This window comes from Alosa sapidissima, chromosome 22, assembly GCF_018492685.1.
Source record: "Alosa sapidissima isolate fAloSap1 chromosome 22, fAloSap1.pri, whole genome shotgun sequence".
Classification (NCBI taxonomy): domain Eukaryota; kingdom Metazoa; phylum Chordata; class Actinopteri; order Clupeiformes; family Clupeidae; genus Alosa; species Alosa sapidissima.
Window position 1 is genome coordinate 8,873,596 of NC_055978.1, and position 17,315 is coordinate 8,890,910.

The 17,315-nt window shown below is 43.6% G+C and overlaps 1 protein-coding gene across 3 annotated transcripts in view; it reads right to left on the reverse strand.

The window, feature by feature from the left end:
* ano2b (anoctamin 2b) overlaps positions 1-16,871 on the reverse strand; it is a 117,587-nt gene extending 100,716 nt beyond the window's left edge. The window contains exons 1-5 of one of the 3 annotated variants that reach the window (XM_042079162.1): positions 16,787-16,871; positions 15,812-15,981; positions 14,589-14,627; positions 13,829-14,209; positions 713-811 (exon numbers count right to left, since the gene is read on the reverse strand). In XM_042079162.1, the coding sequence (XP_041935096.1) occupies positions 713-811; positions 13,829-14,209; positions 14,589-14,627; positions 15,812-15,981; positions 16,787-16,817 (720 nt within the window). In that variant the 5' untranslated portion in view covers positions 16,818-16,871. Of the gene's footprint in view, positions 1-712; positions 812-13,828; positions 14,210-14,588; positions 14,628-14,810; positions 15,039-15,811; positions 15,982-16,786 lie in introns of those variants that run through there. The other 2 variants (XM_042079164.1, XM_042079165.1) reach the window with 2 other exon arrangements.
* Between the last annotated feature and the right edge of the window lie 444 nt (positions 16,872-17,315).

The following is a 17,315-nucleotide window of genomic DNA, read 5'->3' on the forward strand; positions in this document are numbered from 1 at the left end:
CCTCCTAATAGAAGAGGCCCATGGCCACAGGGCTTTTATTTTGTAAAGTGTATCTCTTACTCTTACTCTTACTCTGTACACACACACACACACACACAAACACACACACACGAGAATGTCCAAACACAGGGATACATGCATACACACACTCATACACAAATAAATTCATTGATACACAAAGAAATCACATTGACAACCACATATGCACTAACATAAACACACATACACACACATCCAAACACACACACATACTAACACTATCATGTGCATGGTCATGTTTAGAAAACAGTAGACACACACACACACATAAACAAACACACAAACATACATATATATATATATATATATATGATTGTGAAACAGACAGAGAAATCATAACATAAGCACACACAAATGTGTGAAATGTCTGTTTCTCTCTCTCACACACACACAGACTTACACACATACACACAGTATCTCTCTCCCTTTCCCTCTCTCTTATACACACACACACACACACACAGTCTCTCTCTCCCTCTCTCTCCCCTATATTTAGACTGGAGTGGGTAGGCATTAAGTCGGGCAGGTCAGGTGAAAGCAGCACACGTAATGGCTCTTGGGCGCAGAGCCCCTGCTGGCAGCAGTCACGACTGGGCCGCGCCGCGCCACACCGTGGGGTTGGGGTCAGTGTGGGTGCGACCGAGCAGCGGCGGCGGCGGCGGCGGCGGCTCACCTTTTTCGTGGGCATCTTAATCTTCAGAAACTCCGCTTCCCTGGTAAGCACCGCCCAGGGCGCGTGAAGGCGGACGAACGCGTGGCCGTGGAGTTTGTGCTGTGGAGGAAACAGCAGAGGAGCCGTCAGCGAAAAGCTCTCTACACCGATGATTCTCAACATTCCGGCCGCCAAGGCCCCCTTTGTGTCTTAGGAATGCACACATTTTACAGACAAATGCGTTTGTATTTTACACAATAAAATAGGATGATTGTTCTAATCATCTCAAGCCCTTTCTGTTTAGAACAACAAACAATGGTCTAACAATCTAAACCGCCCACCTTCAGCCATATTTGTTATATTTGTCAATGACATTTCTGTTTAGTTTGGGGTTTTTGGCAACAGAAGTGGCATCAATACAAACCCCTCCACACTCATACCAACCTCAGAAATGCTTAGTTTTTTTTTTATTGTTTGTTGCTATTTAACCATCACACACTCCACTCTGTACTGGAAATAAATAATAGCATTAATAGCTAACCAGTTACGAAAATATCTGCCTACCAAGATGCTGGAAAAAACATAAACATTGCAGCCGTCAGGAACACAGAATATTCCTTCCTTCCTTGTGACACAGATAGCAAAAACACTAGGCTCAATTCCATGAAGTTGGAGCACCAAATCGTGGCTAGTAGCTAGATAAATGCATAAATAAATAGACAACAATAATCTCAGTCCTTGTGGGGACAGGGTACCCATCTGTTAGATGCTCCCTTTGCCTTAGGCCTCAAGCCTCGTTTCCTGCCTGTTGCCTCCAACATGATCCACCACTAATGCAAATCCACAACTCTTTTTCTCTCTCTCTCTCTCAGCCTCCGCATACATACCTACCTACATCCTCCTACACCTCCGTAATTCATTCGCCTTGTCAAAAACGTGCCTCTGGTCTCTCTCTCTCTCCTCTCTCTCTCTCTCTCTCTCTCTCTCTCTGAGAATACGCCCCTCTCCAGCCTCCATGTGCTACGAGCCAATCAGAGTGGCTGGAGGCTGAGGAGAAACAACACGAGGCAAGCTGCATGGAAAGCAAACCAAAGGGAATAAAAACTCTAGCCTCCTACACAGTCAGAGTCAGGCCATTCACACACACACACACACACACACACACACACACACACACACACACACACAGGAGACGCTATGGGGCAGATCTGCCCTGGATCTGGGGTGTAAGCACAAATTAATGCAGTTATAATAATAATAATAATAATAATAATAATAATAATAATAATAATAATAATATAGCATAATTTATAGAGCACTTTTCCGACACAGGATGCAGCTCAAAGTGCTTCGACTGTCTGACACTATCTTAGTTATTTGGGTAGCCGAAGAGAAGAGAGAGAGAGAACACCTACCGGGTCATCACACAATACTTGCAAAGAGCTTGCAAATACATGGCATCAACATGCAGGAGAGGTCACCTATAAAATATATATGTTTATGCAATTCGGGGTCAGATCAGATCTGCAGTTGTCTGTGTACTCAAAGGTCTGCAAAAAAAACCCCAAAGGCATTGCCATCACACTGGTTATGTTCAGTAGTTGCGTGATCAATCTGTGGTTAAGAGATTGCTAATGCATAGAATACCAAAATGGCATAATGAATACTACGTACAGCCCAATGCCCTGGCTCACCTTATTGCCACTTGCATACTACTGAGGATTGTGGAGATGCTCTGTGTCACTCAAATTGTTTTACATATGTAATGCGATCTAGGAAAACCCATCACATGGTGCAATTTTACCAACTTGTGATTCTGATACCATCCTAGCAACATCCAAGATTTTGGGAGGATGGTATCCAGGATTTTGCTAGGGGACAGTGTCCAGAATGTTGCCAGGATGGCATCAGCATCTTAAGTTGGTGAAATTTCACCAGAGAGGGTTGAAACGGAGCAAAAATCAAAGCAAAGGATTTTTGAGTACACCATGTAAAGGGTTTTCTATAGATCACAACACATATGTGGATTTTTGTGATTAGAGCTTTTCTTATTCTGTGAGCCCAAACGTCATGACGTATGCACAAAGGAATAAACAGAGCGGTGAGAACTCAGCCACCTGCTGAGTGACACTGATTGCAACACAGACATCCACTGCCTTGGTACGTTCAAATTCAGCGAAGCGGGGCGATCGTTTGAGGTGAATGCGAGTTCTTTGAACCGTTCAATTTGAATTTTTTTTTTTTTTTTTGCTGTTTTGTTTGTAAACATTCCAAATTGCTTCAGTGTCCATCCACTCAGACCATGTGTGTGTGTGTGTTTGCACAAATACTCAAAGCAAACAAAAAACTGTTATTAAAAAAACATTTTGAGAATGTTTACCTTAGTATGATGTTCTGAACACACCACACTGTTGGTGTTTACTATAATAAAGTTATAGACCCTTTCAACAAGAAAAACAAAAACAATGCTTGGACGTTCCCAATCTACTTCCACTTCATTAAGATAACATAAATGTTAAAATGGAAGCCTTGTGGGAACAACTATGATCCTGATAATGGAACTCTCTTGAAACGGTCAATAGGAAAAAGGCTCCTCATAGTACAGTAGTGTGAAAAACCAGTCACTGGCAGTTTACACCAGAGCCAGTTCTGAAGCGGCTTTCAGTCGCCCCTCAATTGTCCATCTATTGTCAGCGATGGAAAGCCGTTATTCAGTGTATCAGTTTACAGCAGCAGTGTTTAACGTGTGTATTACAGAGGGGAAATGTAGAGGAATGCCTATTTTTATGTGTCACTTCTATTTCTATGGAGTATGTGAGACGTGCACATAGAAAAACACACAGATAAACACATTGTTGCGTCATGTCGGAGACGGATTACGTTCCACTCTTGCTTGCATCTAACAATTCCCAGTTACCCTGAGGCACACAAACACACACCAGGTTTCCCACTTTTTTCTAGAGATAATTTTACAGGGCTTTGCCAGGACTTTGTCGGTGGTAAGAGGCCAAAATAATTTTGCGTTATTAAGTGCAATTTATTAATATGCACAACAATCATGCTAAACTAGCCCTAGTCACTTCAAAGTAAATTAATATATTTCCTGCATAAGAACTGCAAATATTTCCTCCAAAATCATGCATAGAGTCGGAATACATATTCATAAAACCCTTAAATAGCTGAGTTGAGAGGCTCATCGTGCATAAGGCCCCGGTGCATACAAACGTGTGGTGCTGCTGTCACAGACCTAATTTGTTTAGCCAGACTGTGATTCATTAATTATCACCTTAGAATAGGTGCACTTCCTCAGGCAAACATGCTGCCTCTCTTAACAAATCAGCACTTGAAAGAATGTGTGACAAAAACGTATGTGAGAGAGAGAGAGAGAGAGAGAGAGAGTGTGAGTGAGTGAGTGAGTGAGTGAGTGAGTGAGTGAGTGAGTGTGTGTGTGTTATTTTTGTTCCTATCAGCACTCTGACAAACGTAGTTAGGGTATCGCTGGGCAGCACAATGTGGCGCAAAACATTTTGAGCTTTTGTCGGAAAGCACATTCCAATTTTGAACGATACATACTGTATGACACACCTGAACATCATGTTGAGGAGTACGGTCACAAATATGTAGGGCTGCAGCTATCGATTCTTTTTGGAATCAAGTATTCTAGCAATTATTTCATCGATTAATCGAGTAATTGGATAAAAAATAATTTTGCGCTATTAAGTGCAATTTATTAATATGCACAACAATTATGCTAAACTAGCCCTAGTCATTTCAAAGTAAATTAATATATTTCCTGCATAAGAACTGCAAATATTTCCTCCAAAACTGCAGTTTTGAAACTTCACAGTAATGCAGTTATTATTATTGGTAAAGCCTTTAATAATTATGTCTGGCATAGACGATAGGTGAGGTAGCCTAACCTAACACTGGGAGTGTGTGTGTGTGTGTGCGAGAGAGAGACGAGATGAGTGTGTGATGAGTTTTTAGTGTATTGCTCACTTGCAATGCTCACTTACATGCATTAGTTTCCATAATGTGGAACTCTCGGTTCACGACCATTCTAATCAAATATTTGTAGCCCTACAAATATTTGATTAGAATGGTCGCGAACTGAGAGTTCCACATTATGATGTGACAATTACCCTCAGAGATTTTCCCCATAGACATAAAGAACACTGAAACTGTAGATTGTTTGCATAGAATTCTAGAAGGAAATATGAAAATAATTCACTCCTCAACAGATTAACAGATTCAATGTGGACAGAGAGCACTCAATGTCATAGTCGGACACTCGCATGCCGTTAGGATAAGATGTAAAGGGCGTCTGCACTGCCATGGGCCCTGCTACTGTAAATAAACCAAGCTAAGGCAAAAGAACTCAATACGCCTTCAGGTAGTCCAGAGAGCCCCGCAGGTGGGTTAGCACGAATCAAACAGACTCAGTCATCCATGGGAGAGTTCCCAGTTCCCACGCACGCACACTGCATCAAAGCACACCAAATGCCACTAGTTCCTTTGAAAGGGCCACGATAGGATCTCTGCTATGCCTTTTCGCACAGTGGATTTCAAAATACAGAAAAGGTCTCTTTAGCTAGAGGCAATTCATTGTATTTTAAAGGGTTTCCACTCTAAGTCAAATGTAAAATTCCATGACTTTTTCCTGACAAAAAATGATGCAAACATCAGGCAAGTGTCATACCATTGGCGCAGTGATTTCTAGCGAGTTATTAAAGATGTGTTGTATTGTGTGCAGCCAAGTTTGCCCATTTCGTCCACCATGACAGGACAACCACGCTGGGCTTTGGTCTACTTTCTGTGTGCATTTGAGAGCAACATTTGCAAAAGTAGACTGACCGACCGACACACACACACACACACACACACTCTGTGAGGCACTATTGACCCGTCTGCCCACTCACCCATCTGTGTGTGAGGATGGGTGGGTGTGTGTGTGTGTGTGTGAGTGTGTGTGTGTGAGTGTGTGTGTGTGTGTGTGTGTGTGTGTGTGAAGATGAGCATGTATGTATGTGTGCGTGTGTGTGTATATGGAAAAGCTGTTTAGTGGTCATCTTACATGAAGTACCATGACCATGACTGTGGTTGTGTGTGTACAGTAGCTGAGCTGTTTAGTGATCATCATACATTAAGTGGCATGAGCATCACTGTGTGGTCGTAGCGTGTGTGTGTGTGTGTGGGGTGTGTATGTGTGGTGTGTGGTGTGTGTGTGTGTGGTGTGTGTGTGTGGTGTGTGTGTGTGTGTGTGTGTGGTGTGCGTGCGTGTGTGGCGTGTGTGCGTGCGTGTGTGTGTGTGTGTGTGTGTGTGTGTGTGGTGTGTGCTGTGTGTGTGTGTGTGTGGTGTGTGCGTCTGTCTGTCTCTCTGTCTGTGTCAGAGTTGTTGCTGTGGTCATCATAAATTAAGTGGCATGAGCATGACTGTGTGGTTGTGGCATGTGTGTGTGTGTGTGTGTGTGTGTGTGTGTGTGTGTGTGTGTGCCCATGTGTAAGGGAACACTGTTGAGGCTGACTGGCTGGAGCGCACACTGACAGACAAGGGTAACCTTATCCAGCTGGCTCCTGTCAGTGGCTGATATGCACTATCATTTTCATCGCACGGACAAGTGTGTGTGTGTGTGTGAGAGAAAGAGAGATAGAATGAAAGAGAGGAAGAGGGAAGGAGAGAGAGAAAGAAAGGCAGAGAGATGAGAGTGCACACCCCTGGAGAGCAAATGGGAGAGGGAGACATGATGAACAATAATGAAAGGGAGAGGGGAGAAAGAGAGAGGGAGAGAGTGGAGGGGGAGAGAGAGAGAGATAATGAGGGGAGAAGACATCCACACAGTGTAGAGAGCGCAAAGGGAAGAGGAATGGACATCAACTGTAAAAGGAAATGGACAGATGTGTAAGAACACCTGTAGTCACACAAACACACATTATATACTGTACAGAGAGGAGAGCAGTAAATGTGCTGTTCCTGTGTGTGTGTGTGTGTGTGTGTATGTGTGTGTGTGTGTGTGTGTGTGTGTGTGAGTGAGAGAGTGTGTAAGAGATGGAGAGAGAAGGGAACAATGAAAGGATGAAAGTCAGAACGAAAGATAGAATGACAAAGAGAATGAAAGAAAGAAAGAAAGAAAGAAAGAAAGAAAGAAAGAAAGACAGGTAAAAATAACTTGGATCCGTGAAGGTTAATTAGGATAAGATATTCCAATTAGCACTTGATCTCAGTAGGGGAAGGCAATTAGGTCGATATCAGCTGAAGCAGAGAGGGGGAACACACACCACTGAGGAGTGGGAGGGGGGTGCCAGAGGGTGGGGGGAGCATGGTGGTGGTGGTGGTGGAAGGGGGTAGGGGCACCTGACATTTCGGGGGGCTCCCAAAGACCTGAGAGCGGAGGCGTCACAACGGGACGGGGCGCAACCCTCCTGCCCCGAGAATCCGGAGGCTGACATTTCCAATCATGAATAACAGGATATGCTCCCTCTGCTCTGGATGGAGCAGGGGAATAAAGACAGGTGAGGGGAGGAGGAGGAGGAGGAGGAGGGGAGGAGGGGTGGGGGGCATCTACTCCCTGGTTATAAATACAGATCATGAAGCTCTCTTTTTAACCTCACCTTCCTAACACAAGAGTGGAATAACACATAAAGACTGCTACAGTGTACTCTATAAAATAACAACACATTTCATAAACAAGGAGAGGAAGAAGTTTATGATAAAAAAGCAGTGGAGATGATGATTGATGATGATGATGACGATGATAAAAAGGGAATGTGCTTAAGTGATTATTGGTGATAATTTACCCTTCGCTAAGTCCTTCCTCTCTTAGTTACTGTTGCTAAGTTGGACAAACTCCGACATACTTGACAGGATTTGATAATGATGTTCTTCCAACTCCCATTTTCTCAGAGTGAATAAGGCCAGAGAGTGGGTGGCCACAACAGTGATGAAGATGGATTATTTATGATGATGATGATGATTATGACGATGACAAAGACAAGTATCCTACCAAGAACTAAGTGAGCACTTTTCCTAGCAGCCAACAACATCACAAAAATCAATGATTCAGGAGAAGGAGGAAGAGGAGGAAGATGAATTTGTAGATAATCTCAACAATGATAAAAAAAACAATCGTGATTATGATCAGAGACAATGAAAAAGACTATGACCACATTATGATCTGTCAATGATGATGAAGAAAATGATGATGGTGATGTTTTAGGCTACCCTAAAATTGCCAGTGAGCTTCTCTGCAGTTGAGAACAGCCTGGAGTTAAGACTAGCCATCTCAAAACATCATATGAATGGAATGCCAAAGAGCCAGTCTCGTTGGCAGGTCAGCTCAAGCACGCACTCAACCAACAGTTGCATCCCTGGAAAAACAAGGTAAGAGAGGAAAACTTCTGTTAACATCTCTCACTCTCAAAGGCACAAACACACTAAGGCTGCACAATTATCCCAGTCACAATCGTAATTTGAACCAATGCAATCATCTAATCGTATCTAGTCTACAGATAATCGTACATGGCTAATCTTGTCACAACTATGATTTTTATGTCATCTTCCTGGTGTGCTCACCAATCAGAAGTGCTGTGCTTCTCATTCACTAGGCACGCTGACCAATCAGAAGTGCTGTGTTTCTCATCCACTAGGCATGCTCACCAATCAGAAGTGCGGTGTTTCACATCCACTAGGCATGCTCACCAATCAGAAGTGGCACAACTTAAAGAGACATTTGAAGAGACATTTGGAATACTAAAGTGAATCTGGTAACACTTTACGGTAAGGGTACATGATTTTTCATGCATGAATTAATTCATAATTTATGTATTACTTCATTCCTTAATATCTCATGAATCATCAGGAATTCATCAGTTCATGCATGACCTCATACATGAACAGCCCATCACCTAAAGCATTAGGTATGGTGGGCATATCATTATGAATTATGATTTATTAAGCATGATCATGATTATTTATTTTTCTGCCAAAAATGTGGCCATCACTGCTCAAATTCTGATTTGAACACAACTTTGCAGTTCTCGAAACACATGGCATTATTCAAAACTTTAGTTGAGGGGCTACAGACATTAAATTCATGTAATTATGATGATCATGCTTAAGAAATCATAAATCATAACAATGTACCTATTGTACCTAATGTCTTGGTTGATGTGTTGTTCATGCATGAGGTCATGAACTTATGTAAATTCCTGATGATTCATGAGCTATAAAGAAATGAATTGATGCATAAATCATGAATTAATTCATGTACCCTTACCGTAAAGTGTTACCGTGAATCTTGACATTGACATTCAAACATCATATTGCAAAACGGAACCATAAAATCTATCAGTAAAATCGCAATTCAATATTCCCCAAATCGTGCATCCCTAACACACACAGACACACAAACAGTCAGTTCAAACACACACACACAAACAAACACAAAACATGATCCCAACCTTATTGTGATACGAATAACAAATAAGGCTCATTAAAGCAAAAAAAGAGTTTTTACTCTGCACTGACAAACAAACTTTATGATTTGCTTAGAAAGCAGATGATTCCATGTCACCAGGAGAGAGAGAGAGATGCTGATTTCTCCTCCTTTAACTGCCAGGCCTGTCTGTCACTCCAATAATTACACAGTCAAAGAAGGAAAGACTTCCTGTGGTAACTTTCTGATCTCCAGGAAAAACATAGCACACCCAGTTGTGGCAGGTAAATCCTAGGTGATTTATGTGCCCGCATATACACACACACACACACGCACACACACACTCATATTCTCTCCCTCTATCTCTTTCTATCTCTCTTGCTCTCACTCTCTCTCTTTCTGTCTCTCTCTCTATACAGGGACATGTAGGATCAGCCTACTGGAACCAAAATGAGCAAGCTCGGCTGTTGTTTTGTTTGTTACAGATGGTGGCATTGGATTTGTAAATCTGTGCCACATGCCCACATGCCTATAGCCGAACAAACAAACAAACAAACAACCCAAACAAACAACACAAACAAACAACACACACCCATATTCTGAATGAAGCACATAGATTAAATATTATGAAGAAGGAAGACAAATGTTATCAAAAAAGATGGAAGACACAAGATGGCAGTTCAGACAATTGGCTGTAAACCAGGGCTATCAATTGCTCATTAGAGGAAGAACACTGCTGTGGCCGGCGTGATAACGACGGGTACGACGCATAAATATGGATTCGATTACATATCAAGTGCGCCAGTTAGTCTGAAACAGAAGCTGGACTTTAATTCCCAACACAATGAATGTACAGGAGCTGAAGCAAGATCCCAAATGAATTAAGAGTAGAAACATAGATTAAAGAAGTTAGTTGTTTGCCTTCTGGGAGTGACCTCAATGTTTCTTTTGGCTTATAGCAACCTGATGTCTGGTCAGTGTATACTTAATGAACCTGTAGATCTTACAGGCAGACTCCGCCAGGTGTGAAACTGAAGCGTTTCGTTATAAATAATTGTAGACTTGTTTTCCAATTTACGCGCCGCTTTCACGTCTGGTGTAGCCACTTCCATTGATTATCGTGCGGCATACACTCGGCGAACAGAGCGCATCAGCTGTCTGGTGTAACCTGCCTGTTACACCTACACGCCAGAGGCCTCATAATATCTGCCCTGGTTTCTACACCTTCAGTGAAAGCAATCTAATTAGCAGTTGACCACCAGCAAAGGGGATAAGCCTAACTCAGCACCAATGCTGATCAACATAGTCACAGGGGGTCATAAAGATCTCATGTCCGGCCAGATATAGCACATGACTGGGGATAAAGCATGCTGTTGATTTGCATCTTTTGGGTAGAAAACAAACAAACAAATAAACAAATAAATTGCTTTACACTGAAAAGCCATAGATTCCTCTGAACGAACTAATTAAGACATTCTACTGGGGGTCATCCCTATGTTCTCCACTCGAGGTTAGGGTTAGGGTCCTATGTTCCCCGGTCCCATACAAAGCGGGGAACATAGGACCCGGGGAACATAGGTACGCTCCCATTCTACTGCAATGTGCATACAGTACCTCCATACCGGAGTTGCAACTTATGAAACAAACTGGTGAATATTAAAAACAAACAAACATGCAAAGACATAAACAAATCAGTTTTACACGGCACATGTACGGATTCCTCTAAACGGAATGACTGAGACTCCCCCTTCCCCCTGTGTGCTTCCATGCGTGCTCCACACAAGAGTTACATGCAACACACTGATGAATAACAAAAACAAACAAACAAACAAACACAGAAACAAACCAACAAACAAACCAACAAACAAACAAAAACACAAACACAAAAACAAACCAACCAACAAACAAACAAACAAACACAAAAACAAACACACAAACAGATATTTTAGATTGCACATGTATTGCACACTGCTGCACAATGCATGCCCCCAAACAAGATGCAAGCAACAAACTGGACAATAATAAATGAAAAAAAAAAAAAAATGAAAATAAAAAACAAACAAACAAAATACTTCACATAGAACATTCATTGATTCCTCTGAACACTTTGTTTGCAACATGCCATGTGTAACCTGCGTTGTGTTGAACCTGCACGATTCAGCCCTGCAGGCTACTGGCTCGCATGCCAGCAGCACTCTTGAGGCGTCAGGGAGTGAGGTTTACCAACGTTCCACAAGCACAGCTAAGCTAGCTGGCATCCGTTACACTCACCCCCCTAAACCTCACTCCCGATCCGGGTCACGGCACCAATGTAACCTGCGTTGTGTTGAACCTGCGCGATTCAGCCCTGCACACGCCCGGACTCGAACCCGCGAACAGCAGCACCTCGGATCGGGAGGCGAGCGCGCTAACAATTGAGCCAATAGCACCAGGCTACTGGCTCGCATGCCAGCAGCACTCTTGAGGCGTCGGGGAGTGAGGTTTACCAACGTTCCACAAGCACAGCTAAGCTAGCTGGCATCCGTTGCACATGCATGCTGTTATGTGTGAGTCACAACCAAGAAACAGGTGAATAATTAACAACGGATCATCAATAATGAGTTATGTGCAGAGGGCCCAACCCTTAATAATACACAGTTACCTTGAGGACTTCATTGCTTACATAATGTTAAAAAGTGAACAGCCGTTGCCTATGGGACACCAGTCAGTGGCCTCGATGCCCACAGTCTGGGGGGGGGGGGGGGGGGACGGGGGGGGGGACCTGGCCATACTCCCAACTCTCCTTCTCCAAGCTGAGCTCAACGTAGCAGTGCCAAGAGGGGCAGCCTCCCGACCTACGGCTTGCAATCAGTCTCTCTCTCTCTCTCTCTCTCTCTCTCTCTCTCTCTCTCTCTCTCTCTCTCTCTCTCTCTCTCTCTCTCTCTCTCTCTCTCTCTCTCTCTCTCTCTCTCTCTCTCTCTCTCTCTCTCTCTCTCTCTCTCTCTCTCTCTCTCTCTGGAGTAAGTGGAGTATGCCACTTCCTCAACCACCAATCTCCAAACATCACGTCACTGTAGAAACAATAGCTGCTCAGCACAGTGTTCTTTTAGAGATCAGTGGTTACTCCCAAAGTTACCTGCGGGTTAGCCGGTTATCTCGCTTCATAGTCCAGCCCTCTGGTCCCTACACGGCACAAGCTCAGTTTGCCTACAATCACACAGCCTCATCATCTCCCCGAAGTAATCAATGTCCTTTCCCACAGAGCCTGTTATAAACACGTTATAGGACAAACCATGACATGTACATCATAGGACTGTCTGCTACTGAAATGCTGTATATGAAGAGTTTGGTTTCAAAACACTATATCTCCATTTTTAAAAACATTAAAAAGTCATGTAATTTGTAGTCATGTGTATTTCAGGTAATATCAATAAAATTGCAATTGTGTTGTTGTGAAGATAAATCAAACAACAATACCCAATTACCGGTACAGTTCTATTGAAATTACTAAATGTAAAAACACATATTTATGAAAATTCATTAAAATGGAGGATGTAGCGTTTTGGAACCAAACTCTTCATTATAGACTTTATCAATAGACGTATGCCGTCTATACCTGCAAAAACTAAAATGTTAACAGTTTAATCTTAATGCTCTGCTTCTGGCCAAAAAACTTGGGGGGGGGGGACAAACTCGAGGCAAGTGAACATCTTTCCTCTTGGTACTGAGGACAGAGACCTCTCCATACGTATGATCGCTGCATGGTGGTTCAGACTGTTCTACTGGTCAAAGTCACGTCCCAACAACATAAACCCTCACACTAAACCCTTTCTCGCCCCTTCATGGTTCAGTCTGATAAATAAAAGCCCTAAACACATTTTTAAACATCTAAAACCATCTCACATCTAAAACAATAAAGTCATTTAGTTTCCACTTTGCATTGCATCTCTACAGCCACCTGACTAACATAGGGTTGTGCCATATTGTTTCGTGTATCATATCATGATCATTCTTCTATATGTGCTAAGAATATTGACAATATAGTTGTAGGATGTTTTTACGTAGCTTTGTGCTCAGTTTGCACGCAAAAAGGTGTCCATGTGCATCATTTGTAGCGCTGTGAGTGCAATCACTTTCTATTTTATCAAATATAACTATGAACGATGTATGCTGTGTTAACTCTTCATAACTATATAAACATTTTCTCTTAAGATTATACTATTTCGTGTTACATCATATATGGCCATTTCTCCTCAGCATATCGAGATCAGAGGTTTTTTTAGCCTTGTCGCCAAGCCCTACTCAAGCAAGAGCATTTTTTCAACACAGAAAGAAATCTTTGGCATCTACACACACATACACACAGCCCAAAAGAAGTCGCAGCTCAACCCTTATGCAAAAAATACCCATGACATATTATTGGAACAAGATCATAATTTCAAGCTCTAACCTTGTACCAGTCGGACTGCCAAAGACTTACAACCACGTCAAACCACTAATGATGGTTTCAGAGCTTGGAAATGCATTCTGGGAGATTAAAATCTCCCAGTACTTCCACACACCCTGATGTCTTATTTAGTAGATCACCAATTTGTGGAGCTCCACAGGATTTCAATGTAAACAAAACCATGTAAGCAGGCTGACATTGTACAAAAACACTAATGGCACACACATTAGCACTAACGTCACACCCCATCACCTGCAACAGGTGAGCAACTTGTCTCACCTCTTTGTCTCGTTCGATCTCCAGGCCGGCTTCGACGAGGTTGGCCTCAAACTCCTCGCGGACCATCCTCTTCTCCCCCTCAGCTGGGTCATCTGGGTCGACGTCCACTATCGCCTCCTCACAGTCAGCCTTGCCTCCTGCTCCTTCTCCTCCTCCTCCTTCCTCTACATCCTTCGCCCCCACGGGGAAGCTGCCATTGGAGATGATTGACAGCCTGTGTTGCCCGAGCGATCCCCTGCTGGACGCTCGCCTCCGGTAATTGTACACCAGCACAAAGTCCACCTTACGCTTGTCGTCGGCGAAGTACAACCTTTTGGCCTCCCTGTCCCGATCGTGCTCCTGATCCCGCTCTCGGTCTGGGTCTATGAAGTTGTTCGCCATCTGAGGAAGAGGAACACCAGAGTGTTCAGGGTGCGTTGGCATCGTGGAGAGGTGGCGGGCGTAATGTGATGTGTGCCCAGCCAAGCCATGCGCACAGAGACTTAAAGAGGTGGGAGGGGATGGTGAGCTGTTAATATTAGGATGTAGGTCAGCCTTTCGCTTCTTGATTTGGCTGCTCTCAATACTCGCACATGCTCAGAGACAAATGATGTGGAGGGGGAGCAAAGCAAAGCAAAGGGGGGATGAAACTTTGAGTCTCATGCACACAGTACACCTAGTTGGGTTCAGCTTTACGACAGCACTGAGGCACATTTGAAATAAGAGTACATCAATTTCACAACACAAGGAAATGATTTGCTATGTGAAGCAGTTTACTCACGGGTAGCTTGCGATCACCTGCCGATTGCTCCATCACACTCTTCAAAAATAGAGATAGATAGAAGGGGAGAGAGAGAGATAGAGAGAGAGAAAGAGAGAGAAGGGGAGAAACACAAAGACGCAAACAAAAGCTGTGGTGGAAGATAGCACTCAGTTATAGTTACATTCACCGAACAATTCCCCGATCAATTCCGAATATGTGCGCGGACACTCTCCCGGTCACCTCGAAGCTGCGTCGCGCGCGGCATCTCTCAATCGTCAAAAGCTTTATCTAGCACACAATACGTGAAATCCATCTGGCTTGCTTTTTTTTGGCACGGCGTGGCAACGACAGCTGAAGGCGAAGCGAGGTCTCTGGCACAAGCGCAACTATACGGATCGCCATAGAAACTTGTGAACCGTCACTGCGCGAGGGAGGCAGGAGGGTGGGGGCGAACAGGAACTGATTAGATGTAGACGCGCAGCATGTGTGCCCATTTCCCCTCGTGCTATTCGCGCGCCTGTCAGAGGGAACACACATTATAGGCAGCAGGGGTGGATCCATCAGGTGTTTCTCTTACATGTGGGAGGGAGAGGAAGCCAATGGCGTTTATAATTGGTTGATAGGCCTACATAGAAGAATAGACGAATTGCCTATAAGTAGAATAATGTTAAAGTTTTGTGTACCCTCACAACGTAGATTATTAGCAAAAAATAAAAACACAAATGAAAACAAATTAATACTGTATGGTTACTTGACACGAATTAATCCAATTGGAAAACGCAGGGGAGTATATTGTAATATCTATGGGGTCATGCCTATGTTCCCCGGGATAGGGTTAGGGTTATGGTTAGGGTTTTAAAAAAGGGTCCTATGTTCCCCGGTCTCATACAAAGCGGGGAACATAGGACCCGGGGAACATAGGTACGCTCCCATGTCTATAATGCGGGGATACATTAGCGGAGATTATCTAGATGTCCTTATGACGTTAAAATATAAACCATTACATCCCAACGACACCGCATAATCCAAGGGGTTTACAACGTTGTTCTTGTTGATCTGGTAGTCCTAATAATTTTCATTCCGAGAATTTAGCCCAGGCCTACACTGTAGTCATAAGTTTTGCCTTAGTGGAAATGTCTCTGCCACTGACACACTTATTCACAACATTGTAGATAATGACGACATGCTTTATTTTGCTCAGATAGTGCAACCCGTTCTCTGTGGTAAAGAGAGCAACTTACCATCTCAGGGTGCTGTTCGAGATAACAGGTGGGATCTTCAAGCCTACGGTGCGCCAAATCCAACCCCATCTCCGAGAACTCCTTGGCTAAACTGTAGAACCGGTCGCTGTGAATAGAGGAAGACTCGCTCATAGCGGTGGCGATCCGTTCCGTTACACCGTTCCATGTTTCTTGAAAAGATGAAATTAGATAACACAGTTACTTTCATACTAGTTGATAACTGTTATAAGCGTGTGGAGTTCACCCCCTGTAACAACACAAGCTCTACGGAACGACTTTTGTTTTTGTGCTCGCACGTGTTCAGACCCAGCGTGCTTGAGCAGTCTCCGGATCAGCACCTTGGACAGACACAAACATCCAGTTAATTTCCACCGACGTATGTGTGCAAACGAATATTCAGTCTCGCGTTATAATAACACGTAAACGCAATGTATAAGTCTAAATAAAAATAAAATCTACAAACAGCAAACCTCACTATTTTGGTAGAGTTGGCTTAGATTTTCCTCGAAGGAGCGTCAAACGCCCATAAATAGCCAATGGTCGGTTTTCCATTTATAGACTCAAACCATAGGCGACACAATGCATCTGCAGTTCTACCCTGAAGTAGCCCATGTTTCCTTAGCAACTATCACAGCGTGTGTGAGCTATAAAAAAAATGTATTATAGTCGTCTCGTTCCGTTGCTGTATCAGTATGCAAAGGAAGCCGAAGTTTACAACCCATGATTGGTCTTTATTTCTTCATACTGCGATACAATGAGATAAGCAAGGCGAAGTATGTGTCAGCAACAGGTGCACAAGTCGAAGAATGCAGGTAAACCATCTCTACGCATGGTGATGTGAAATCTACGCTACGTGCGCTATATCCTGTTATGCAGCAGCCTAGGCTACCATGTGGGACTGGGGCCCACAATACAACAGTAACCTACAGGTATAGCCATACGCTCTAGCCCGATGAAATGTCACTCATCACTTACCCGCACAGGAAGTCGAAATATCCTCAGCCATGTCGACGTTAATGGAGGAAGGAAAGGGTTGTTATGAGACACGGCGGGACAGCAGGGCTTTAAAATCCGCTCCTGGCTCTGCGCGGGCTTAATTTGCGGACGGCCGTGGCTGTTAAGTCCATGAGTGCTATTCAGAGGGCTTAGGGTAAAGCCAAACTTTGCCTTATTACCTCGACCTGCTGTCTTGGATGCCACGGTACCTCACTAGAGAGCGGCACATCTCATCCCCAATCACCGCTGCCCGTGCATCCTAGTATGTTCCATCCAGGACCAGGGCACATTTTCAGAAGAGGCCTATGCATTTTAAATCACGTAGGCAATAGCCTACTCAAGATTAGTTTGACTTTTGTCCTGAACCGAGTTTTGGAGGGCCTGTGGACCATTGTTGACACAAGCCTTTGTTTAAAACGGCCACAACAAATAGAAAAGCTGAGTTAAGCGAAAGTTGACGATGATGAAAGCGCTGGTATGCGTGGAGTCAAGTTACATGGCAGACCTT